We start from the raw sequence: 26,295 nt of genomic DNA on the forward strand, positions 1-26,295 counted from the left end.
GGCTGGAATTGAGAGGAACAGGACCCTTGGCTGTCGTTCACCCTCAACTACACTATCTGTATGTCAGCATAACAGGGCCATCAGCAGTAGGTGTCAGAGAGATACAGACTGCTGGAGGAAACAGCTGATGAAAAGCAGAACCTTTTCTCTTTGGCAGCAGTACCAGTACCATGAAGCACGTCTCTTTTAGAGCTTTCCAAACTACTTCAAAGCAAGTTTTCTGGCATGGATCAAGAAAGCTAGGCCAGTTGCCCCTGAGGGCAGAGCCACCAGCCAAGATGTTGATGAGGGAAGGCAGCTCAGGACCCATGCTCAGGCCATGGAGCAGTCCTTCTCAGAGCTCTGTTAGCTCCAGCAAACCCGAGCAACACCTGAAGAAAGCAGAGTTGAGTTCTGTGATCTTTGGCCAATCCAAAGGTGCCCAGTTCCCTAGATGACCAGTGCCACCCTCCCCCAGACCCCGCCTGCTCCCTGACGGGTTCACTAAAGATTTCCAAGCTCAATTCTGCCGTCTTCAAATTGAACCAAGGCCTGTTTTAGGTTGAACAAAACTCTGGGACCTAAGTATGAGATCTGAGTTGGCTTTTTATCTCTCTCTCAGTCCTTTGTTTTTTTTTTTTTAGTGTTTTAGAAATTTTCCTTAATTTAACCTAAAAGAGAGACTTATGACATTTGAACTAATATGGAAAAGCCAACAGGACAGAGAATTTGGAGTCAGTCTTTCAGAGCCCCCCACAAGGTATTGGGTTGGCCAAAATGTTCATTCGGCTTTTCCGTAAGCTGTTGCAGAAACTTTTGGCCAACCCAATACATGAAGTTTATCAACATAACTCTCCCCTGTGCCTCTCCCCAGGTTCCAAATCTGCACTTTTAGCCACAAAGTTTAAAGTGGCAGCTCCTCCCTGTGAAACCTACAGCTGAGGATTAATTCCTGAAGACTAATGACTTTGAGGAACCAAAGAACTCACTAGTGAAGAGACAGCATAAACGTGGTGGTTCAGAATTAGACTTGCTGCAAATCTCAGCACCATCTCTTCCTAGCTGTGTGATTCTTAGTCTCTCTGACCCTCAGTTTTATCATCTCTAAAATGGGACTAATAACATGTATATCAGAGTATTGTTGTGAGGGTTGAATGTGAAGATATTCAAAATTATTTAATATGTCCAATGTTTAACATAGTGCTAAGCATACAACAGGTACTCAATAAATATGAATAGCCTTCCCAATTCACATCTCCAAATAGTGGAATTTCTGATTGAGACAAGAGATAGTTCCCAGCAGTCCTATGGGAGGCAGTCAAATTTATTGCTAACCAATCAGGAAGTTTGCCTCAGACCAAAACATCACTTTTATGCAAGCCTAGAACTTGGTGAATAAGGGAGAAAACAATCAATGTCCCTAAGAAGACACTAAAGGATTTACCCCATAACATAATTCTCTCACTATACTTGTTCGCTGAATCTCCATTTAGATTTCAGTTCCACACGGTAATACAATTTGCCGTAATGGAAGTGATGAGGATGGTATTTGGCCAAGGAACAAATCTCCACATGATGTCCCTAAGATAGATACATATGTACAGAAAACAAAGCACAGGAAAATAACACTTTATTGCTACCTGGAGATTTTCCCCAAACACAGAGAGAGGTCTTCTCTGCTGACCTTAAAGCTGGAAGGACTCTGTTACTAACTTGGTCTGGTGCCAAAGCAAGCCAGGGACCCCTCCCGCCTACTTCTCCCAAAGCCCAGGCCCAAGTCTTAGATCTGGACACTCTCTTATGAGAAAGGGACAGAACACCTGTCGGAGAGGAGGATGAGGAAAGCAGCCAGAGAGAGTGTAGTCCCAAGGAAGCCAGGGGAGCTTGCTTAGGTTTTGTTTTAGTTTTTCTTGTTTGTTTTTGGTTGTGCGTTCAGTGAAAGAGAGCGGATATCCTCTACTGCCAAAGGATTAGAATGCAGACTTGTCTTATGCAGCATTTGGGGGAGCAAAGGGGGTCCCCAAAAAAGAAATGACTAGACTTTCTCCCAAAAGGAGTAGTCGCAAGCTAAGTTAGCTCTCCACCTTGCTCATAAATCTTAACCTAGAGTTAGGAAAGTTCTACCTCTAGCTGTGGCTCATAAAAGATCCTTGAATTTGACCAACTATAGAAGTCCATCTTCATGGAGATGAAGTAAAAGGGAAGGTATAATAGAAGCTGTGGGCTTTCTGTCCTCCACAGGCCAACAGAAATGTCTCTACTTCTTACAGAGCTGGTGCACAGAGAGCGTTCAAGTGATGCTTACCCACTGAAAATACCACAGAACTGTTCCTTATCTCACCACAAATATTAAAGATTTCAAAGAATTTTTTGTCTGTATTATGGTACCCTATTCACAGATCAATAAAGCTCCTGTGAGATTTCAAAAAATAAAGTGAGATTTCACAATAAATAAATAAATAAATAAATAAATAAATAAAGTGAGATTTCAAAAGAAAGAATGTTAGCATTCTCTGGGTCTTAAAAAGCATTGTAGGAGAACGGTAAACAGGTCCTAGAATCAAATAGACTTAGATTCACATTCCAGCTATACCACTTATTAATTGTGTGACCTTGGGCAAGTCTCTCAAATTTAGTTCCTCATGGGCTTCCCTGGTGGTGCAGTGGTTGAGAGTCCGCCTGCTGATGCAGGGGACAGGGGTTCATGCCCCGGTCTGGGAAGATCCCACATGTCGCGGAGCGGCTGGGCCCGCGAGCCATGGCTGCTGAGCCTGTGTGTCCAGAGCCTGTGCTCCGCAACGGGAGAGGCCACAACAGTGAGAGGCCCGCGTACCACAAAAAAAAAAAAAAAAAAAAAAAAAATTTAGTTCCTTAGCACAATTAGAACAGTAAGAGTAGCCAATAATAGGGTTTTGTGTGGATTTGTTCATAAATTCTACTGTATGATTTCAAAGCACATGCTTTTACCTACAATATTATAAAGCCTCCTATGATAAAGCTATTAGAAGTCTCATGTATGCAACTCTTTAAAAATTCTGTAAATATAATGGATTAAGAATGAATAAATCTTTAGATGAAATAGTAAAGTATGGTTTGTTTTTAAGAAATCCAGACTGACAGTTTGGACAAAAATCAAGTCATAATTTTACATCTCTTTTACGGACTAGATTTTATTAGCTAAGGTGCTATGGACTACATATTTGTGTCCTCCCCAAATTCATATGTGAAAGCCCTAACCGACAATGGGATGATATTAGGAGATTGGGTTTAAAAAGGTAATTTAGTTTAGGTGAGGTCATGAGGGTGAGGAACTCATAATGGGATTAATGTTCTTATAAGAAGAGAAAGAGAGCTCTCTCTGCCATATGAGGTTACGAGAAGCTAGCCACTGGCAGATCAGGAAGAGGTCCTGACCAGACATGAGATCTGCCTTAATTTTGGACTTCCCAGCCTCTAGAACTGAGAGAAATAAATGTTTTTTTGTTTATGATAATAGGTTATGCAGCTCAAGCAGACTAAGACATAAGAATTCTCTTTTTTAAAAAATCCAGTTTAACTGCAGTCACCTACCATCCTGAGATGCTGTCTCCTCTCTCCTCCCTTGAAATATAAGCTCTAGGGCTACAGCTCCAAGGAGCCAGACCTCTAACCCAAATCTGAAGAGTTTGCCTCTGCTCCTGAAGGATGTTTCTGTCAAACTTAGACTATCAAAGAATGTTTACTAAGTGGAATGAAACATGTCCATGCTGCTCGCCAGCCAACATCTGCAGAGCACACCTCTGTGGGTTCTGTTGGACCGCTGAGACTACTTAATCCTGCCCATCAGACTGAGGTCTTGGATTCAGCTGGGAAGTCTAGATTCTGGTATCAACTTTGCCCTCAGAATGCACATTAATGCCCTGCTTAGCTTTGAGCACTGAACAGTGAACATTTGGCCATTACCTCTGGCCAGTGGCCTCTCTCCCTGTTTCAATGCCCGTCAGCCTGACTCCCAGTCAGCCTTGGCCTTCACCGAATATCAGGCCTGCTGGGTCCACCTATGACTCCATCAAAGTCAGAACATGATCTGCTGGCTCCCAGTCCAGGGTCTTCCCTCAACTCCATCAGTATATATATTAAACAACCAGGCTTGCTTTATTTTCATTTTCTCATTTTGCCACTTCTTAGAATTCTCTTTTTTGAGAATCCTGACCCCCAACATTCCGTAATCCTCTTGAAAGGGACACAGCAAATATGCTGCATGCACAGTGCAAACAGAGGCTGATTTCATTTTTCCATCATCTAAAAAGCACTTTAGGCAATTTCTAAACCAGCAGTAAAATCTATTTATAAAGAATGCTGATTTGTTTTCTGTACTTTCCAACATAGCGGTTCAATTTATTTCCTTACCATAAAAGGAACCATTACTTTTTTAAAACAGAGTTATTACATTTTCGAAATGTTTTGATTTCAAAAAAAAAAAAAAAAACAACTTGAAAATCAGAGTGTAAATAGCTTTCTCAAAATGGCCCCATTTCAGACCCAGTTTGCTGATTAATGATTTCGCTGTGCTTCAAGGCAGATGATTTCACAGTCATTGGGTGTATAATATAATGATGTTTTTAAGAAGCCGTTAATATCACTAAAAATATAATTATTATAAATGAAATTATAAGGAAAAAAGAGAAATCTTCACTCTAACAATGCCAAATTTTAGACTAACTCATAAATTATGTTTCTATAAGAAAAACCCTACACGTTTCTTCTATGGGACAAACCTAATTGCACCCTGAAAACTTAATAATTATGGAATAGGAACGACAGTAATTTTTTGAGTACCTTGTGTTCTTGGGAGCAGCTGCCTTGTGTTATTAGAAGGGAAACAGCAGCACCTTGTGGACACATAAGAAAGTAGACACCTTTTGTTCAAGTAGCATCAGGTTGTATTAAAAGTATCATTTTTTTAGGTTTCTGTAGTCCTTCCTACATGAGGAATAGTGTCATATTTGTATTTTAAGGACAGCACAGCATTGCTTATAGAGATTTATAAATGATCTCAAAGTGTATTCAGGGAGACACATCATCTAAATACACCTTCAAGGGCACTTTCTAAATTCCAAATTGGGGTGTGGGAAAAAATGAGACAGAAAGCTTCTTTGAATGCACCAAAAACTTAGAAGATGGACAAAATAAGTCTTTAATCAAGCAGTATCAATGATGTCCATTCACACAATTCCTAATTTCTGGCAATACTGTAATCTAAAAAGTAAATTCTAACAAGAGTGTAAAGGAAAATGAAAGGAAAGAAGAGCACAACCTTCATTTCCACACTCCCTAACCCCGCTCTCCCTGCCAGTCAACAAAACCCTCCATAAAGTCTGCTTTCTCATCTGAACTTACCCTCTACTCTGTGCTCACGTGGTCCAGGGGACGCTGGGAGGCCCTGAGTCCCTTTCAGGAAGCCTGCAAGGTCAAAACCCTTTCCGTGACAGTACTTAGGTGTTACTTGCCTCTCCCACCCCCATCTTCTCCCCAGTGTACACTGGAGTCTCCCATAAGCTGCCTGGTATGTGATATCAGAAGAAATTGAATGTGGAAGCAGATAGGAGAACCAAAATCTCTTCTGTTAAGCCAGACACTAAAGATATATATGCAAAAATATAAAACAATGCCACTCTTCTCATCAATTTTAATAAAATGTTATTTATGTTAACACGTAATAGGTCTATTTTCTAATAATTTTAAAAATTTCTCAGTTTTAGTTTTTAGTATGGTAAATATAGATAGATATAATCCATATTTTAAAAAACTTCTATAGGGTCCTCAATAATTTTTAAGAGTATAAACTTTTTGACACCAAAAAGTTTGAGACCTGACGCTTTAAAGCACATACCCTCTGAAGTAGCTTCCACCTACTCCATTTCTTAAGGACAATACTTGATTGATCATCTCCCATCCCCCTCACCCAAGCTGTGTTGCAAAATCCAGAAACTATTTCTCTACTCCAGGCCTCCCTCATATGGGGAAGTGCTCCATATTGTGGTAATTATTTATTAACTTCTCTACAAAGAGCACCCTTCAATGTCATCAACCTATTTGAAACCACTTTCTTCATACCCTCTCTCTCTAAGACATGTATTTTAAATGTTCCTTCTCTCCAGCACAAGTAAATAGGGCTCTGCTTAGTAATGTGTCAACAGAAAAAAAGAAAAAAGAAGATGCTTTGAGGCTTTGATAAGTGAGAAAATAATGATAGAATGTGGTAGAATGTCATATATCTCCTGTCCTGTCATCTTGTACTCTATATATCTTCTGTGTATATTAGCCAATGTTACACGTTGAAGGGGTAAATCCATAGAGTATAGTCCAGAATGTCCCAGCTTAGGTCCTTAGAAGATGTGCTCATGATAGCCTACATAACACTCTTGAAATGTTAAATATTTCTACTGAAAATGATTAAAGACTTAAATATAAGACCTGAAAACATAAAACTCCTAAACAAAAACATAGAGAAAAAGTTCCTCAACATTGGTCATGGAAATAATTTTTTGGATGTGACACCAAAGGCACAAGCAACAAAAGCAAAATAAACAAGTGGGACTACAACAGACCAAAAAGCTTCTGCACAGCAAAAGAAACAATCAAAAAATTAAAAAGGCAATCTACAGAGTGGGAGAAAATATTTGCAAATCATATATGTGATAAGGGATTAATATCCAAAACATATAAGAAATTCATTCATTAGAAAAAAAACCTATTAAAAATGGACAAAGGAACGGAATAGATATTTTTCCAAAGGCCAACAGGTATATGAAAAGACACTCAATGTCACTGATCATCAGGGAAATGCAAATCAAAACCACAATGAAATATCACCTCACACCTGTTAGAATGACTATTAGCAGGAAGACGAGATAGTAAGTACTTGCAAAGATGTGGAGAAAAGGGAATCCTTACACACTGTTGGTAGGAATGTAAATTGGAGCAGCCACTGTAGAAAATAGCATGGAGGTTCCTTAAAAAAGTGAAAATAGGACTTCCATATGATCCAGTAATCCCACTTCTGGGTATATATCCAAAGGAAAGGAAATCAGTATCTCGAAGAGATATCTGCACTTCCATGTTCGATGCAGCCTTATTCACAATATCAAAGATGGAAACCACCTAAATGTCTGTCTATGAATGAATGGATAAATAAGATGTGGTATGTATGTGTGTGTGTGTGTGTGTGTGTGTGTGTGTGTGTGTGTACTGTCTCATAGAAACAGAGAGTAGAACAGTCGATGTTTTCATGTCAGATCTATATGTTTTGCCTCCATTTTCTTTTAGTCCAAACAACAGAACACAATTTTAGTAGTTAGTGAAATTAGTCTGGACCCACTGCTCTCATACTGCAATCACTGTTAAACCTAATCTTTTGCCACAAAAACACTGGAGAAGAATGTACCATATGCACTTGTCAAAATAAATTGTTTTACCTTGCTTTTAAAAACTCAAGGTAAAACAATTCCTTCCAGAAAAATTAAGAAATAAAAACTTGGAAATGTAAAATATGTTGTTAAGTCTTTGCACAAGGATCCTAATAGAGCATAAACATCAGTTTTTCAAATTTTCATTTCAAATGAAAATTTTTAAGAAGGGGAGGGTTAGTAATTTGTTAAAAACTTCCCATTTAAATTAACTCAAGTAAATATAAGGATTTTCCTTCATTTAAAGCCCTTTTTACAAGAACACTTTAAAGCATAATTGGTTTCTCCCCTAAATCTAATCCCAAGTCACCATTTACAACTGAACATCAAAGATTTCAGAAACGATTTTGAAGCTCTTGCACCTTACTAAGTGCTATTTGCAGCCTCAGACTTCTATCATTTTGGACTTTACTTTTGCACAGCAATAAACACACGTCTCCCATTATTCTCTACCTCCATACACTTCTCTTTTCATTTAATATCTAATTTTTCTCATAGTATTCTTACCCATCTTTAAGTATACAAATGACAAAAGATACAGTATAGTACAATACATATAGTATGTGTATAAACATTGTATCTAGTTATAAAAATTTTCCTTTTAAAAACTAAATATTTAATTTTCAGAAAAGATAGAAGTTTGGGGAACAACCTTCTCCAGCTGCCAGTCATGAAAACATAAATTCTAGGTCAGTGTTTCCCAAATTTGCCTGACCACTAAGAATCATTTGTGACACTTACCAAAAACACATATTCCTGGGTCCCATCAATGATCTTCTTGAATAAAAATCTCTAGATAAGGGGCCTGGGGGTAAGTGTTTCTAAAAAATATCTTCAGTGATTCTTTTTTTTTTGTCCGCACCGCGCAGCTCGTGGGATCTTAGCTCCCCGACCAGCGATCAAACTCGGGCCCACAGCAGTGAAAGCACCAAGTCCTAACCACTGAACCACTAGGGAATTCCCTGCAATGATTCTTAAGGTCAGTAAAGCTTGGAAAATTGCACAAGGATCCCTCTCATTGAATAACCTTGAAAACTTGGCAATGTTAATGGAAAATATGTTAACAGAATTTCCAATTTCTCCCCTTGCTAAAAACATGTTTACTCACACCTCCTCAATTCATCAAGATCCTAGAGGACTTATGTGACTCCTGAAACACACAGAAACCTGGAGGAGTTGAAAATAAAATCAATAAAAAAAAAAAGCGGCTGTTTAACTTCAAAACAGAGGGTGGGACTAGAAGGGAGAGTCATGAATTTGTCTCTATTCCAGTACAAAGCATCGTCTTAGATTCTACAAACTAGGCTGGATACTAATCTACTAAACCATTTGTCATGGTTTTGCTTTGAGTTAGGTTTGAATTGGGCCCATCTTGATTCTGTGGTGCCACCAGCAATCAAGAGTTTAATATTGCCAAAGATTCTTTAATATTCAAACTGGTTTCCATTTTTTTTCTATGTCACAAAGAGCTATGGCTTGAGTGGGAGAATCCTGGCATCACTTACACAACCCATCATACCCACTGCTGCAGAATAAGTGTCCTGGAATACCACTTTGTTCATCTCACCCCACTACTATTTAATCACTCTAAAGTGCTTACTGATTTCATGCAAATTCTTCAGCCAAGGGACTTCCCTGGTGGTGCAGTGGTTGAGAGTCCGCCTGCCGATGCAGGGGACACGGGTTCGTGCCCCGGTCTGGGAAGATCCCACGTGCCGTGGAGCGGCTGGGCCCCTGAGCCATGGCCGCTGAGCCTGCACGTTCGGAGCCTGTGCTCCGCAACAGGAGAAGCCACAGCAGTGGGAGGCCCGCATACTGCAAAAAAAAAAAAAAAATTCTTCAGCCAAACTATGACCCCAAGGACTTCCCTGGTGGCACAGTGGTTAAGAATCCGCCTGCCAATGCAGGGGACACGGGTTCAAGCTCTGGTCTGGGAAGATCCCACATGCTGCGGAACACCTAAGCCTGTGCGCCACAACTATTGAGCCTGCGCTCTAGAGCCCGCGAGCCACAACTACGGAGCCCGCGCACCACAACTGCTGAAGCCCACACGCCTAGAGACCGTGCTCTGCAACAAGAGAAGCCACCGCAATGAGAAGCCCGTGCACCACAAGGAAGAGTAGCCCCTGGTCGCCACAACTAGAGAAAGCCCGTGCATAGCAATGAAGACCCAAAGCAGCCAAAAATAAATAAATTTATGAAAATAAAATTTTAAATAAGTTTAAAAAAATGACCCCAACTTGCCTTCTCAATCCTAGTTCCCACCACTCTAATCTACATGCCCTGTGCTCCAAACAACAGGGCTGCCCACTGCTCCTTACACAAGCCCTTTACTCTTCTATCTCCATGCCTTTGCTAATACTGCTGCCACTATCAGACATGCCTATCCTCCCCCATCTCCAGCTATCAAAACCCTACCCATTGTTCAAGACCCTTCTCAGATGCCACTTTGACTATTAATCTTCTCCTGATCCCTAGAGCAAGACAGAAGCACAAACTCCTATAACATGTCACCACCACATCCTGCTACAATGTTTTGTTTATATCTTTCTCAGGACACTTTGATATCTAATAATAATAGCTAACATTTATGATGTACTATTTATCAGGAACTTTTAAAAGTATTTTCCTATATTAACTCTGTTAATATTCATCATAACCCTAGGAGGTATCATCCCATTTTATAGCTGAAGAAACACAGTTATGTGGAGGTTAAATGACTATGTCATCTAATTTATGAAAACAGCAAGGTTTGTCCACCCAAGCAGTCTGTCTCCAGAAGCTACACTCTTAATTATGTGTTATACTGCCTCTCACTGCACATTATTTATTTAGATGAAGGCCCTTAAGATCAGGCCCTGAGTCTAAGCATCTTTTGTATTCTCCTATCACCAAGCAGTGTCTTTGCAGAGACAGCTGATAAATAAATAAGGAATTGGCTTCCAATGGCCTGCTATTCCTTACCCATCCAATATGTCTACTTGTGTTTTTCTATCACAACCCATCCTATCTAGTCAAGTCACACTCTGTTCCACTCTCTTCATTATCCCACACCAGGATTTAGACTCTTACTATTTTAACTGACATTTAGGCAAGGTCTACTGTGAAGCAGGCATTGGGTACAGGTGTAGGTGAAACAAGGATAAATAAGCCATGGCTCCTGCGTTTAAAAAGCACAGTATTAAACTACAGAGTGAGAAACGAAGACTGTTTGGGGAAATAGAGGAAGTCATTCAAAGTGGCTTTTTGGAGAAAATGAAGCCTGAGTTTGTCTTAAAGGCTGAAAAAAAAGGGTCGCATGAAGAGGGTGGGTAAGAGTCTAAAGCAGCATTCTAGGCAGCAGAAGCAAACAGAGCTCTCCAACATTTCCAATAATTTTGTGTGACTGGAATTAAGGTGGCAGGGGTTCAGTGGTGGGTAAAGAGGTCACGATCACCAGTTTACTAAGTGACGCTAGGATTTTCCCTCCAGAAAGCAACAGGCTTCCCTTTAATAGATTTTAGGTAGGGGAATAATGATCAGCGATTTATTTAGAGAGATCACTCAGCACTACAGAGGACGGTTTGGAAGGTGGAGAAAATGGACTCAGGGAGGTGGATTATCAAACTGATGAGATCGGAACAGGTGATTGAAGTTGTGAAAGCCTCTCAAGACCCCCCCTGTATGGAAAGACCTCTCTGATTACATTAGTTTCCACAGTCACCCTCCCACTCTACCTCCGCCCAAATTCCTGCAGCACTAGTGAAATCTTAGGCCCAAATGTTGGCACTTAATTGTCTTTTATTTTATTCCCTATTTGTTTTCTGTACATTACTCGAGGCTCCCTAATTAAAACAGTACAATAAACGTTTACGTAATTGAGATGGCTCGTGACGTCGTCCAAGGCCAGGTAACGCGTTCTGTGTTACCCAGCGCCTCCGCCGCCCCGCTCCCACATGCTGGCTCAGCCCTCGGCCGCGGGGCGCAGTCAGGACCCGTCTGCTGTGCAGAGTCCGGAGGGTTGACGGAGTCATTTATTTCACCCTCTGATCTAACTATCGCCTCCTCCCGAGACCTAGCAGGCGGCTCTCTCCAGAGTGGCTCAAGACGCCGAGCAGGGCTGTGAGACCCGCCACATTCACCAGAGGGCGCGTCTCCCCAGTTTCCTCGCTTAGAAAGGCCCTAAGGTTCCCGTTCTCAGGACGGAGCAAATGAACGCTGGTATATTTAGGCCCTCTGCGGTCGCCGTAGCCCCAGCCTGTCAACAGGAAGTAGAATTCTATTTGGGGCTCATTATTCGGGAGAGAAAGGCCAGGGATTCGGGGGAAACACGCCCACTCCGCTGCTGCGTAAGTTCTCAGGGAGTTTGGACTCCATCCCCACTCTTGTGCCTCCCTCGCCCGCTTCTGCCCCGGTTAACGTATCTTGCCCTGAGCCAGCTCCCTGTCTTAATACAGAAGCGTCACCGCGACCATGGCCGAATACTCCTACGTGAAGCCCACCAAACTCGTGCTCAAGGGAACCAAGGCCAAGAGGTAAACGCGAGTTTGTGCGGGAGAATCTGCCCCTCTTTTCCGACAACCCTCCGCTCTCCTCTCCCTGCGGCTAGGCTGTGGAAGCCGCCGGGAGCTGTCATTCAGGCTCCCAGCCCTTGGGCCTGGCCTCCTGCCGAGATGGACTGAGTTCCCGGCGCGGGTGCGGAGACGCACCGCCAGAGCCTCGCCCTAGCTGGGCGGACCGATAGCCAAGGAGCCACAAGTTCGGGTCTCTTGATGAGCGCCCCCCCACCTCCAGATCTATGCTTGGTGGGTCTGTATTAGTGTGATAGTGTAGGTTATAACAGTAGCTTCCTTTATTAGGAATAATTATTTTCAACATTGTCTCCCTCCCACCTAGAAAAAATTAGCTTTTAATGCAATATGTAGATGTGGATTTTGAAAAGGATATGGGTTTGAACCTGGACTCCACTAAATACTAATTTTGTGATTTGTGGCAGGTACGTTAATATCTTTGAGCTTCCATTTATTCGTTTATTGGGAGAGATTAATGATACTCAAAGGATTATTATGAGGATTAAGTGAGATAATATGTACAGTAAGTAACTAGAGCCAAATACAAGGAAGAAGTTACAGTGGTGATTTATGAGTATTAGATTTTTAGGAGAAGATATCTGCCCACTCATACCTCCACCTCGTTTTTAACTGCTATATTTGCTCGGGGTTGATTATTCACAAAAATGTTGAGCATTTCATCCTGGTCTGATAGAGTTTTAGGTACGTTTATGAGAGATGGAAAGAAAGTGTCAAGGAGCAAACTGAAGCCACTGCACTTGAGAACTCTGCCTAGGGGTCTGGCATCAAGAATTTATCCTGAATACATGTGAAACTGTTACTGTCTGAATTCATAGGAGGGAGGGGAGAGTTAGCTTCTGAAAGCTTATTTTGTGATGAAAATACAAACAAGTGTGTCTTATAATCATTATAACTATCAATATAATTAACACATACATAGCACTTCCTATGTGCCAAGAACTGTTCTAAGTACTACATATTAACTTTTTTTTAAAGTCACTCTGGGTTTTCTTTTAATTATTGAGATATAATACATATACTATAAAATTCACCCTTTTAAAGTAGAATTCAGTGCCTTTTAGGATATTCACAAGGTTCACCACTGTCAAGTTGCTGAACATTTTCATCATCTCAAAAAGAAACCCCACAGTCATTAGCAGTCACTCCCCATTCTGCTCATCCCCTAATCCCAGGCAACCACTAATCCACTTGTCTGTATCAGTTTGCCTCTTCTAAATATTTCATATAAATGGAATCATACAATATGTGGCCTTTTGTACCTGGCTTCTTTTCCTTAGGATAACATTCTCAAGGTTCATCTATGTTATATTAGTACTCATTCCTTTTATGGCTGAGTAATATTCCATTGTATGGATACAACACATTTTGTTTATCCATTCATCAGTTCATGGACATTTGGGTTTCCACTTTTTGGCACTTGTGAATGATGCTGCTATGAATATTCTTAATACAAGTTTCTGTGCAGACATATGTTTTCTTTTCTCTTGGGTGTATACCTAGGAGTAGAATTGTTAAGTCCTATGGTAACTCTGCGTTTAACTTTTTGAGAACTCCAAACTCTTTTCTAAAGTGGCTGCACCATTTTACATTTTCATGAGCAATGTATGAAGATACGCATTTTCTTAATCCTCACAACAGCCTTAAGAGTTGGGTTAAATTATTATCCTCACTGTGTAGGTGGGGAAACTGACTTATTTTCCAAAAATCACAGAGCTAAGAAATGACGGAATCAGGCTTTTAAAAGGCAGTCTGGCTCCAGAGTCTGTTCTCTTAACTGTAACACAGTATGTACAGGATCAGAAGTGACTTCTCAGGATTAGAAGAGGGCATATCAATGTATATCATTGTAAATCAATAATTTATAGATCAATGTACATCTTAAAAGAGTCTTCTAAGATTCCATCATATGACAGTATGCAAATCAATATATTTAAACTCATCTATATAAATTATCTCCTATAGTAAGAAGAAAAAGAGTAAAGAGAAGAAGAGAAAAAGAGAAGAAGATGAAGAAATTCAACTTGATATTGTTGGTGAGTCAGTTTTGTATACCTTATTCTGAGAAAAGTTAACATTGGTTGAGATCCCTTTAAAACTATTTTCCTAGTAGGGATAAGTAGTAAAAAGGAAGTAGAAGGAATTTATGACCGACTCATATTTGTCTTAAAGTGCTCAAATATTACTTATAGTTATAGATTGCTTTTATGCTCTAGCACAGTAGATGTCACTGCTGAGGCCTTTTCTTCATCATCAGGACAAAGCACAGGAGAGAGGAAACATGGTTCTCTGAATCATTACACTGCTTAATAACCCAGAGATTCTGATATATCATTTTAAAAAAGGCCTAATATAGATAAATATTATTTTTTATTTTATTTTATTTTTTGTGGTACGCGGGCCTCTCACTGTTGTGGCCTCTCCCGTTGCGGAGCACAGGCTCTGGACGCGCAGGCTCAGCGGCCATGGCTCACGGGCCCAGCCGCTCTGCGGCATGTGGGAACCTCCCGGACCGGGGCACAAACCCGTGTCCCCTGCATCGGCAGGCGGACTCTCAACCACTGCGCCACCAGGGAAGCCCAATAAATATTATTTAACCAAATACATTTTACAAATTATTTTCTCTTTCTTTTTTTTTCATATTGATATCCAGTTGTCCCAGCATCACTGATAAATAGACTTTCCTTTCACCATTAAAGTGCTTTGGTATCTTTGTCAAGAATCAATTGACTTTATATGTGTTAAGTCTATTTCTGGACTCTGTTCCATCGATTTGTCTACTGTTCTAGTGATATATTTGTCTTGATTACTGTCATTTCATAAAGTCTTGAAATTAGGTTGTGTGAATCTCCCAACTTCATACTTCTTCTTTATACTTCTATACTTCTTTATACTCTTCTAGATCCTTTGCGTTTCCATATAAATTTTACAATTTATTATTTTCTACCATAAATCCTGTTGGATTTTCTGGGAGAATTATATTGAATCTAGGTCATTTGGGGAGAATCAACATTAAGTGTACTTGGTCAAAATGGCACAGAACATGTAAAATACAAATAATTTAAAATCATTAACTATTACATTTTTAAGAAAGTTTTAATGATCATAGGATGCTGATAATGATTCTAGGTAAAGCATTTTTTTTTTTTTTTACTGAAAACAATTATCGCTATAAGTCAGAAATAAATTATGTAAAGCTCTCACTAAATTATTTTAATTGTGGTAAAATATACATAACAAAATTTATCGCTTTAGCCATTTTTAAGTGTACAATTCAATGTCATTAAGTGCATTCACATTGTTATACAGCCATCACCACCATCCGTCTCCAGAATTTTTTTCAGCTTGCAAAACTGAAACTTTGCACCCATTAAATTATAAATGCCCATTCCTTACTCCCCCCTAGTCCCTGGCAACCTCCATTCTATTTTCTCTCTCTCTATTTTCTGTCTCTATGAATTCAACTACTCTAAGTACCTCAGAAGGGTGGAATCATACAGTATTTGTCCTTTTATGACTGTCTTACTTTGCATAATGTCTTCAGGGTTCATCCATGTTGTAGCATGTGTCAGAATTGCCTTCCTTTTTAAGGCTGAATAATATTCCTTTGTATGTATATACCACATTTGTTTATCCATTCATCTATCAATGAAAACATGGGTTGCTTCTACCTTTTGCCTGTGAACATGGTTGTATAGATATCTCTTTAAGACTCTGCTTTCATTTCTTCTTGGTATAGACCCAGAAATGGAATTGCTGGATCATATACAGTAATTCTATTTGAAATTTTGTGAGAAACCAACATACCATCACATTCCCACCAGCAGTGCACAAGAGTTCCAGTTTCTCCACATCCTCATGAACACTTGTTATTTTCTGTTTTTTTTGATAATAGCCATCCTAATGGGTATGAAGTGGTATCCCATTATGGTTTTGGTTTGCATTTTCCTAATGATTAGTAATGTTGAGCATCTTTTCATGTGGTTATTGGCCATCTGCATATCTTCTTTGGAGAAATGCCTATTCAAGTCCTTTGCCCATCATTTGAATTGGGTTGCTTTTCTTGTGGTTGCTGAGTTTTAAGAGTTCTCTACATATCCTGGATATTTATTCCTTATCAAATACGTGATGTACAAATATTTTCTGGTTGTCTTTTTACTCTATTGATAGTGTCCTTTAATGCACAAAAATTTTTCATTTTGATGAAGTCCAGTTTGTCTGTTTATTCTTTTGTTGTTTGTACCTTTGATGTCATATCCAAGAAATCATTGCCAAATCCAGTGTCATGAGGCTTCTCCCATATGCTTTCTTCTTAGAGTTTTATCTTGATAGTTTCAGCTCTTACATGTAGGTCTTTGATGCATTTTGAGTTAGTATGTGTATATTATATTAGGTAAGGTCCAGCTTCATTTAAGCTAAACTTTTACTAATTTTTTATTAGTTATGAGAAGCCTGACCTGTTTAGCTGAATAGATAATTTTGTACAGTGTGATTAACTCAATTTTAAAAATGTTTTATTATGGAAAATTTTCAAACTAATACATAAGTAGAGAAAAGAATGTAATGAATCTTCCATGAATATAATGAATCACTGAGCTTTAGTAATAATCAATATTTTAACAGTCTTGTTTGATTTACACACATGCCCACTGTGAGATAATCTCTCATACATTTTTCTGGAGAATTTTAAAATAAATAACAGATACTAAGTCATTATAAATGTGCATTTCTTACAAGATCAGTCTCTCTCTCTCTTTTCTTCCTTCTGTTTTGCTCTTTCTTTTAATACATAACACTATCTCATTATCAGACCCAACAAAAATTGGATACAATTTAGGTTTGTACTCAACAGTGAAAAGCTTTTCCTCTAAGATCAGGAACAAGACAAGGATGCCCACACTTGCCACTTTTATTCAAGATAGTATTGGAAGTCCTACAGAGCAATTAGGCAAGAAAAAGAAATCCAAATCAGAAAGGAAGAAGTAAAAATGTCATTATTTGCAGATGACAGGATATTATATATAGAAAACCCTAAAGACTCCACCAAAAAACTGTTAGAACTGATCAACGAATTCAGTAAAGTTGCAGAATACAAAATGAATATACAAAAATTTGTTGCATTTACTATACATTAATAATGAACTATCAGAAAGCGAAATTCACAGTCCCATTTACAACTGCATCAAAAAGAATAAAATACCTAGGAATAAATTAACAAAGGAGGTGAAAGACCTATACACTGAAAACTATAAGACATTAATGACAGAAATTGAAGAAGACATGTAGAAAAGATATTCCATGGTCATGGATTGGAAGAATTAATATTGTTAAAATGTCTAAACTAACCCCAAAGCAATCTACAGATTCAGTGAAATTCCTATCAAAATTCCAGTGGCATTTTTCACAGAAGTAGAACAAACAGTCCTAAAATTTATATGTACCACAAAAGACCCCAAATAATCAAAGCGATATAGAGAAAGAAGAACAAGGCTGGTGGTATCACACTTCCTGATTTCAAAGTATATTATAAAGCTAAAGTAATCAAAACAGTATGGTACTGACATAAAAACAAACACATAGATCAATGGAGCCAGATAGACAGCCCAGAAATAAACCCATGCATATTCCAGGAATATACAATGAGGAAAGGACAGTCTTTTCAATAAATGATGTTGGGAAAACTGGACTGCTATCTTGTACCATACACAAAAATTAACTCAAAATGAATTAAATGTTTACATGTAAGACCTGAAACCATAAAAGTCCTAGAAGGAAAATATACGTAATAAGCTCCCTGACCTCAGTCTTAGCAATTGTAATTATAATCTGGAGGGATACATAAGAAACAGGTTGCAGTAGTCATTGCCTGTGGAAACCAGTCGTGGATGACTGGAGGCTGATATGAGAGAGTCTGTTCTCTATATATCATTTTGTACCTTCATGTGTACTGCTATTTTACATTTTAAAAGAACCTAATCTTGACAGTGGTGGTAGTAACCTAGATCTACATACCTGCATAGAAACATACAAGTGAGTGTGTGTAAAAGTGATGAAATCTGAATAAGTTTCATGGATTGTATCAGTTTTATGGATTTGGTTTTGATACTGACTATAGTTATGCAAGATGTTAGCCATTGGGAGAAAGTGATTAAAAGGTATATGAGATCTCCCTGTATTATTCTTACAACTACAAAATAAAAATTTTAAATATGTTATAATGACAACAGCAACAAGTAAGAACCTTCTGTCAAATCCAGAATATAAATTTAAATTACTGATTTTATTTTTTAGGAATCTGGTGGACAGTAACAAACTTTGGTGAAATTTCAGGAACCATAGCGATTGAAATGGATAAAGGAACCTACATACATGCACTTGACAATGGACTTTTTACACTGGGAGCTCCACATAAAGAAGGTTTGTGTCTGGTAGAAGCAATGGAAGGGAAAAGGCTACAGTATATATTTTATAACATTCACTCACTTAGGCCAAATTCTAACAAATCTCGAATATATTCCAAAGGAATGAATCCATTGATTTGACTCTTCCATTTTTTTCCTTCTTCACTATTTACCAGTTATTGGCAACTCCCTCTTTCCAGTATAAGCATTTGAAAACATTCTGTATAGTTCCAGAAGAGTATCCATGGGAATCAAAAACAATATGAATAATTGAAATAATAAGTAGAAAGAAAAAGAAAACCTGGTTGAGTCAAAGGTTTGAATTCCTTTATTCTTTAGACCTTTTGCCAAAACTAATCTGGAGCATTAAATAACTGTTAATAATTTAAAGTTTTCTCATTCCTTTTAGCCCATGGGAAGAAGCACTAATGAGATACGAAGAAATTAGAAGATTAAAAGGCAGTAGCTTTTTGTCTGAATGGCCATCCCTTGAATAACTTAAAGCATGTAGCTTTTTAAATATTAATTGCTTATTTGTCTATGTGCTAACTGCATTTTAAAATACAAAGAGATAGTATCTTGGAAGTGACTAAGCATCATGCTGACCTATCTTGTTAAGTATGTAAAACTAAACATGAGTTATATAGAAGACTAAAGTAACTCTTGATACTATGAATACTGTATTATAATTACATCATAATATAATATTCCTATGTTTGTTTTTAAAAGAGCTACTTCTTTCAAGCTAAAGAGTATCTTTATATTTATAAGAAATGTCAAATTTATTTCAAATTGTTTTTTCTCCTGTAGTTGATGAGGGTCCTAGTCCTCCAGAGCAGTTTACAGCTGTCAAATTGTCTGATTCCAGGTAAGCTTGAGTTGAACTATAATTAATACATTGTAATACAATATGATACATTGTAATGGAATATTATATATCGATTAAAAGTAGTGTTTTTGAAGAATAATGAATTTGGAAAATGTTTGCTATATAAGGTATTATATAATACTTGTATTAAGAAGGTAGAATATTAAATTGTATACATAGAACTACATTGTCCAGTACGGTAGCCACTAGCCACACATGGCTTTTGAACATTTGGACTATGGTTAGTCTTGAATTTTTATACACACACATACTATTTTTATGTTCCATATTTAATTTCCTTTCTCTCCGTTTTTAACATTGATCTATTTTATTGATCTGAAGAATTGCCCTGAAATCTGGCTATGGAAAATACCTAGGTATAAATTCAGATGGACTTGTTGTTGGGCGTTCAGATGCAATTGGACCAAGAGAACAATGGGAACCAGTCTTTCAAGATGTAAGTACTCTTATTGTTTATAAAAGTTCCTTGTCAGTGAATGGGAAAGTCTCTAACATTCATTGAGAACATATGTTCAAAAAAACCAAAAAAAGTAGACTGCAATAATGCATTAAATTTTTTAAAACCAACATGAATTCATAACCTTAAAAAGAGCTAAAAAATAGTGCAACACAGGGGAAAAAAAAATCAACAAAGTGAAAAGACAAGCTATGGATTGGGAAAAGTATTTGCAAACCATATATCTGACAAGGTGTTAATGTCCAAATTATATAAGAAACTCATTCAATAGCAAAAGAAATAAAAATTTAAAAATGGGCAAAGAAACTGAATAGATATTTTTCATTATATCAACAGAAAACACCAACATAGGGAGGGTGGGAGGGAGGGAGACGCAAGAGGGAAGAGATATGGGAACATATGTATATGTATAACTGATTCACTTTGTTATAAAGCAGAAACTAACACACCATTGTAAAGCAATTATACCCCAATAAAGATGTTAAAAAAAACAAAACAAAAAAAACAAACAAACAAAAAAAACACCAACATATGATAAGGCCAGGATGATAAGTCAGATACTACCAGTTATACAGAATTTGAGGGATGTTCATTTCACTTTATTTTTGGGAAAAACACTAAGTTTTAAAATTTTAAATTTAAATGAAAGAAAGACTTAAAAGTCCCTGATGTAACAAGTAAAACTTTGTTACAAAAAGGTACTCAGCAGAAAGATCAGCAGCACATATTTAAATCACCTTAGACTATACAGCCACATCCAAGCTTACCAAAAGTCATCCAGGTGACAGAAAACCGAGCCCTTACCACCTCAAATAAGAAATTAAGTCAAATCCATGTTATTAGCACTTTTGTAACTGGATATGATAGAAGATTTAATTCTTCCTACACCCAGAAGTCCCTCAGACATTGATTCTTAAAGTTCTGAGCAATAAATTCAAAGGCATCGAAGGCTAGCTTTTATGAGATATATTTTCTCTGCATTTTTTTTTATTTTATTGAAGTATAGTTGATTATACTTCAATCAACTATGATATGTTTTTATATTTTCTAATTATGGAGAAAAATTTAAAACACTACTATTATAATTTTTTTTGTCTTTAAAGCTAACTTTTTAAAACACTAAATCAGTTATATCCTCAATAAATCTCTGAGGCCAAGGGAAATAATTCTATTCCATACAGTTAGAATTTAGTCCTACTAATAGAATATACTAAAAATATTTAATGTGGTTATCTTTGAGTAGTAAGATTATAGGTGATTTTGGTTTTCTTTTCTGTATGTTTTTTTATTTTTCCAAGTTTTGTTCACATTATTTTTCCTGATTACTTTTAGACATGGGAAAAATTCAATTTAGTCTCAAGACTTAAGAATTTTTTTCACAGGTATTCTCATAACTTATTTCTTATTATTTTGTTCATTTAGGGGAAAATGGCTTTACTGGCCTCAAATAGCTGCTTTATTAGATGCAATGAAGCAGGTGATATAGAAGCAAAAAGTAAAACGGCAGGAGAAGAAGAAATGATAAAGGTAATCATGAGACTTTTCTATAGACTAATACATGTCACATGTATGATGTGACTGCTTCTCTTTAAAATGTTGTAATCTGATCCAGATTCGCTGTGTGTAATGCATTAGTGAGGGCCAGAGTGGAAGGCTTAAAGAAACGAGGGAAAAAAGCCTTTTGTAAGGTGGCTTTAATCCTTATAAATAAAGCATAAAAATCCATGTTACATTTTCTCCACTATCAGCATAATTTAAACACATCTATCAAGTATCTGCATATGTTTTGTTTTAAATTCTGTGTCATATATTTGATTTTATTTTTAAAATGTTCTCGATTTTCATAATCCTCAGTTTTACAGTCTTACAGTATTCTTTTTACCTTGAAAAATATCACTAATCTTTTTAAACAAGAATATTAATACCAGTAACTCTTCATTTCATTATTTGGAGTTGACTGATGGAGAAAAAAATACCATTCTAGACAGCTCAGGAATTAGAAGTTTCGGTCTATGTTCCATAGTTTTCTCAAAAGTCATTTTCACTGCCAAAATCTCAAAAAATTTAAATCTAAAACCTAGATATTCTTGTTATATTTTAAAAAGTATTAGTCATAATATTTTTCAATTATATAAACAAAACTACAGCAAGTAGCTGCAGGTACTCTGCTGAGTGAGGCTTTACAGAGGAGGAAACAACCTTTGACCTTCCCTACATCCTCACTGTTTTGATCAGTCACTTCATGAAGTCACACAGATAAAGTGGAGACAGGATGTGTACCCAGGCCCAACTGACTCTAGAAATTACGTTCCACATCACACTGCTTCTCAGGAAGCAGTCATTAGAAAAATGCTGGTGGATTTCTGACTCACCTATTTTTAATTTTATTTATATTTAATATTATTGTATCGTGCTTGAATTGTTTTTCATCTGGATTACATTATAAAAGTATGATTATTAAAGACAAGCAGTACAAATGTATGTGCAGTACTTTGCACATCTACAGAAATAAAAAAACACTGTGTTATATTTATCAATAATTACAACCGTTTTTATATGAAGTACCTGTCAGATTTCCCTGGGTCTGTCTGGTTAGTCAGGTACCTGAAAGCTCTGAGCAATGATAATCCAGGACTCTTTCCACCTTGCCTTTTACATTGCAGGCTCTGCTAGTCCGTGTCAGCATCCACCTTTATAGCCTAGCCTTATCTACCAGAACACATTCCCTCCTGCCGAAAGCAGTATTGTGTCACAGACCTGGCCCAGAATTTCCCCAGGTCTTCTAGGACTCCTCCAGCCAAAACTGTCACACACATATTATTTGCACATGCCTATTGCTCACCAGTTTCTAAGCAATCTTGGAATTATGCTCTAAGGCACAGAGATCCCTTTCCAATGTGGGTCCTTTGGGTTGCAAATTGCCAGTTTCATGGCCCTGAATTCTGTCCTCTTCTTACACCCCTCAGTTGATCCTAATTGCTGTATCTGTATCAATTAATTTATGGAATGTGATAGTAAGTATCTGTCAAAACTGATGAAAGTATAAGGAGGATTTAAAAGGGATAGATTCCAATTAGATGAAAACAAATTGTGTTATGTTAAAAGTTTTAATGTGTTGGTAATATCTTATGCATAGTAAAATAGCTACTATCTTAAACTTTCAGTGTTATAAAATGAACACTAAATTGCAGGATAATTTGATCCTACTGTATTTACTTTTGCAGCCAAAATTAAATTAGTTAAATTATTGCCTAATTGGCTTAGTGGGATCTGATCTGTAAAATGCTTTTCAAATAAGTTTCTCTTCAGTGTTTCTGATGTAAGGGCTCTAAAGAAACGTATAATAGCAATTATTTAGATAAATTATATATATAAATAAAAACACATATCTAGAATCTGTCTTTTCTGAATCTAATTGCTAAGTTAACTGTTTTCTTCTTTTGCATAAGAAATCACCTAGAATGTTCTTCTGTAATAAGTAAGGTGGAGCAGGGGGAAGATAATTGTGTAACCTGTTGGGTTCTCATCTCCAATATCCAGATTAGATCCTGTGCTGAAAGAGAAACTAAGAAAAAAGATGATATTCCAGAAGAAGACAAAGGAAATGTTAAACAGTGTGAAATCAATTATGTGTACGTATATTTTTTCCTTTTAGAACTGTAGATTTGGCAGTGAGATGCTTCTCAAGGCACCTAAAATAAAATAACCTGAAGGACAAGCAGAGACAACATACTGTAGACTCTAGGACAGAGCACTAAACCGAATGCTTCTCTTAGGCTTCAGTTTTTGTAATTATCATCCTGCTAGCTTTCAATGCTCAAATCACTTGAGTTAATTTATTCTCCCTACTCTATAGAGTGTCTGTCATTGTCAGTACATAATGCCAACCAAATGCCTTCAGGACACAGGAGACTCCAGCCAATATTCCAAATCTTGAATTTGTAGAGCTATCCAAACAACTGCCTCTTTGATGGTGGGGTACTAAAGTCATTTTTGTTGTTGAAAAGTTGTATATAAGAAAAAGGTTTTTTTAAATAAAAAACTTTTAAAAATATTTTAAGCTCATCAGTAAACATGTATAATCAAAGTTTGAGATATTTTTCAAGAAAGATATTTTCTTAACAGAAAGAAATTCCAGAGCTTCCAAGACCACAAACTTAAAATAAGTAAAGAAGACAGTAAAATTCTTAAAAAGGCCCGGAAAGATGGATTTTTGCATGAAACACTTCTGGACAGGTAGGCATATTTTTAATCATTTCCAACTATTTTCAGTGGCCAATAGAAGTAGTGTATATAAACCCATGTTCTTTTTTAATTACTGTAATTTTCAAATTTTTGTCTTTATTTTTAATTTTTGAATGTGGTGGTATTACCTTAAAAGGACATCATAAGTCTGGGAAAAGATCACCAAGAAAGAATATCTGGAAATAGCCAGATTCCAAGTGCTTATATATTTTATTGCAAGAAATTCAGGTCTGACTGAAACTGTTTCATAAATTTATTTACCATCAACTTTTTATAACTATCAGAACCAGGGCTAGAAAGAAGTTCTTTGACTAATTTCAAAATTCAGTGAGTTCTGTTAAAGTAGTGCAGCTTTCCAAAAATGAGATAAAAATCAGTTTAAAAATTTCTAAGTATAAAATTGAATAACAAAATTGAAGCACTTTTATTAAGTTGAATTCAGATGTGTGCAGGATATTTATCATAGCACATTATTAATATTTATTTATTAGTATTCCTATTTAGGTAAGTAGTGTCCTAGATTTACAACATTTAAAAAATGCTTAGGGCTTCCCTGGTGGCGCAGTGGTTGAGAGTCCGCCTGCCGATGCAGGGGACACGGGTTCGTGCCCCGGTCCGGGAGGATCCCACATGCTGCGGAGTGGCTGGGCCCGTGAGCCATGGCCGCTGGGCCTGCGTGTCCGGAGCCTGTGCTCCGCAACGGGAGAGGCCACAACAGTGAGAGGCCCATGTATCACAAAAAAAAGAAAAAAAAAGAGTAAGGCCTGTGTCCTCTAACTTTTATCACTTATGAAAATACAACATTGCCACCTTGTTAAATAGAAGCTTAGAGCATGCTTAAATTCAGAGGCAATTAAAATCGCTGTTATGGATTTAAAAAGCCCTCAAGCAACATGAGTTAAAGATCAGGAAAAGATTTTTTTTGTAAGAATAAAATCCATGTAGTATGAAACATAAAATTGAAAAGTAAAATTTTAATTAAACTATTTTAATATAGGCAGTGTGGTAATATAATAACCAAAATTGAGAGCACAATTTCTGAGCATGAGTTTATGTTTAGTAGCAGTTGGCTATATATGACATGTTTCTACATAGATTAATTTTTATTATTTGTTTTTGTTTAAACAGGAGAGCCAAATTGAAAGCTGATAGATATTGCAAATGACCAGGATTTTTGTTTCTGTCTTCTTTTTTTCTGAATAAAAAAATCAGTGGAAGTGTTTTAACAGAATTATTGGGCTGTTATGGAATTACTGCTGAACCAGTTGCTAGATTTAACCAAGACTAATCAAGTTTAATTGAGATTCTCCATGGATGTACTTTTTTAGTCAACTGCAGTGTTTCACATGGAAATGAAACTTAGAGTACACACTTAAAGTACCACAGAATTCTCTTCTTTTCTGGATTTCCTGTCATAAAGCATGAAGTGCTACTCTGTGAAACTGATGCTTCTTGTGCAGCTTGTGGAAGCTGTCTTATTGCTTTACAGTCTTACTTTGCATTACTCAGTACAATAGATGCCTAATCAGTACCTTTAAAAGGAAATTAGAAACTCCCAATCCAATCAGTCAGCAAGGCTTTGATTCTACCTCTTAAATGTTGCCCAAATCACACACAAGCCAAACAAATATCAGGACAAGGGGACTGCACAGAGAGAAAGAAATCGGGTATTAAGCAGTGGGATGGGAACAGGAAACATTTTACAAAAGAGCGAGTAGGTTCAGAACAGAGGATAAGAGTAAAATTGGGGAAATTCCCTACTTAGGACAGTTTAACCACAATGGATATGTATTTATATAATGCTTTCATCCTCACGTGTGGGATGGGATGGGAGCTAATAAAGAGGCTCAGACACTAAGCATTGCTGAGGTCTGCTATGCTGAGACAGTTTTATTCCTAGCCTGTCTCTTTCTGAGTTCCTGAAAACAGTATTCAGGAGCCTGTGCTCCGCAACGGGAGAGGCCACAACAGTGAGAGGCCCGCGTACCACAAAAAAAAAAAAGAATCGCCTAGGGTACCTGTAGATTTCCAAGACCCATCCTTAGAGGTACAGGCTTAGCATATCTAGGATTAGTCCCCAAAACTGACATTTAACAAGCACTGCAGGTAACTCGGAAGCAAGTGATCTGAACCACACTTTGAGAAACACTACCCTCAAGAGACTGAAGTCTTATTTCCAACGGTAGCCTGGTACCAAAGACCATCTGCCGGCCAACTGATTTCCCTGGAACAAACATTCTGTCTGCCTGAATTTTTGAACGTAGTATATTCCTGTACTCCTTGTCACCATGCTCACCCTCATGTTCAC

The 26,295-nt window shown here is 37.4% G+C and overlaps 1 protein-coding gene across 3 annotated transcripts; it reads left to right on the forward strand.

The window, feature by feature from the left end:
* The first annotated feature begins 11,671 nt into the window (after positions 1 to 11,671).
* Positions 11,672 to 25,252, forward strand: FRG1 (FSHD region gene 1). Of its 3 annotated transcripts, none has more exons than XM_082680566.1 (10): positions 11,672 to 11,755; positions 11,864 to 11,941; positions 13,961 to 14,031; positions 18,287 to 18,412; positions 19,207 to 19,264; positions 19,607 to 19,721; positions 21,165 to 21,269; positions 23,283 to 23,374; positions 23,868 to 23,978; positions 25,116 to 25,252. In XM_082680566.1, exons 2-10 carry the CDS (start codon positions 11,880 to 11,882, stop codon positions 25,150 to 25,152), a joined length of 777 nt encoding a protein of 258 aa, XP_082536692.1. In that variant the 5' UTR covers positions 11,672 to 11,755; positions 11,864 to 11,879; the 3' UTR covers positions 25,153 to 25,252. The 3 variants fall into 3 exon arrangements, with proteins under 3 accessions (XP_082536692.1, XP_082536694.1, XP_082536693.1); XM_082680568.1 differs by having other exon boundaries at positions 23,283 to 23,378; positions 23,948 to 23,978; positions 25,116 to 25,171; XM_082680567.1 differs by lacking the exon at positions 11,672 to 11,755 and having other exon boundaries at positions 11,762 to 11,941.
* Positions 25,253 to 26,295: the final 1,043 nt, after the last annotated feature.

This window comes from Grampus griseus (assembly GCF_964374135.1).
Source record: "Grampus griseus genome assembly, chromosome: 21".
Classification (NCBI taxonomy): domain Eukaryota; kingdom Metazoa; phylum Chordata; class Mammalia; order Artiodactyla; family Delphinidae; genus Grampus; species Grampus griseus.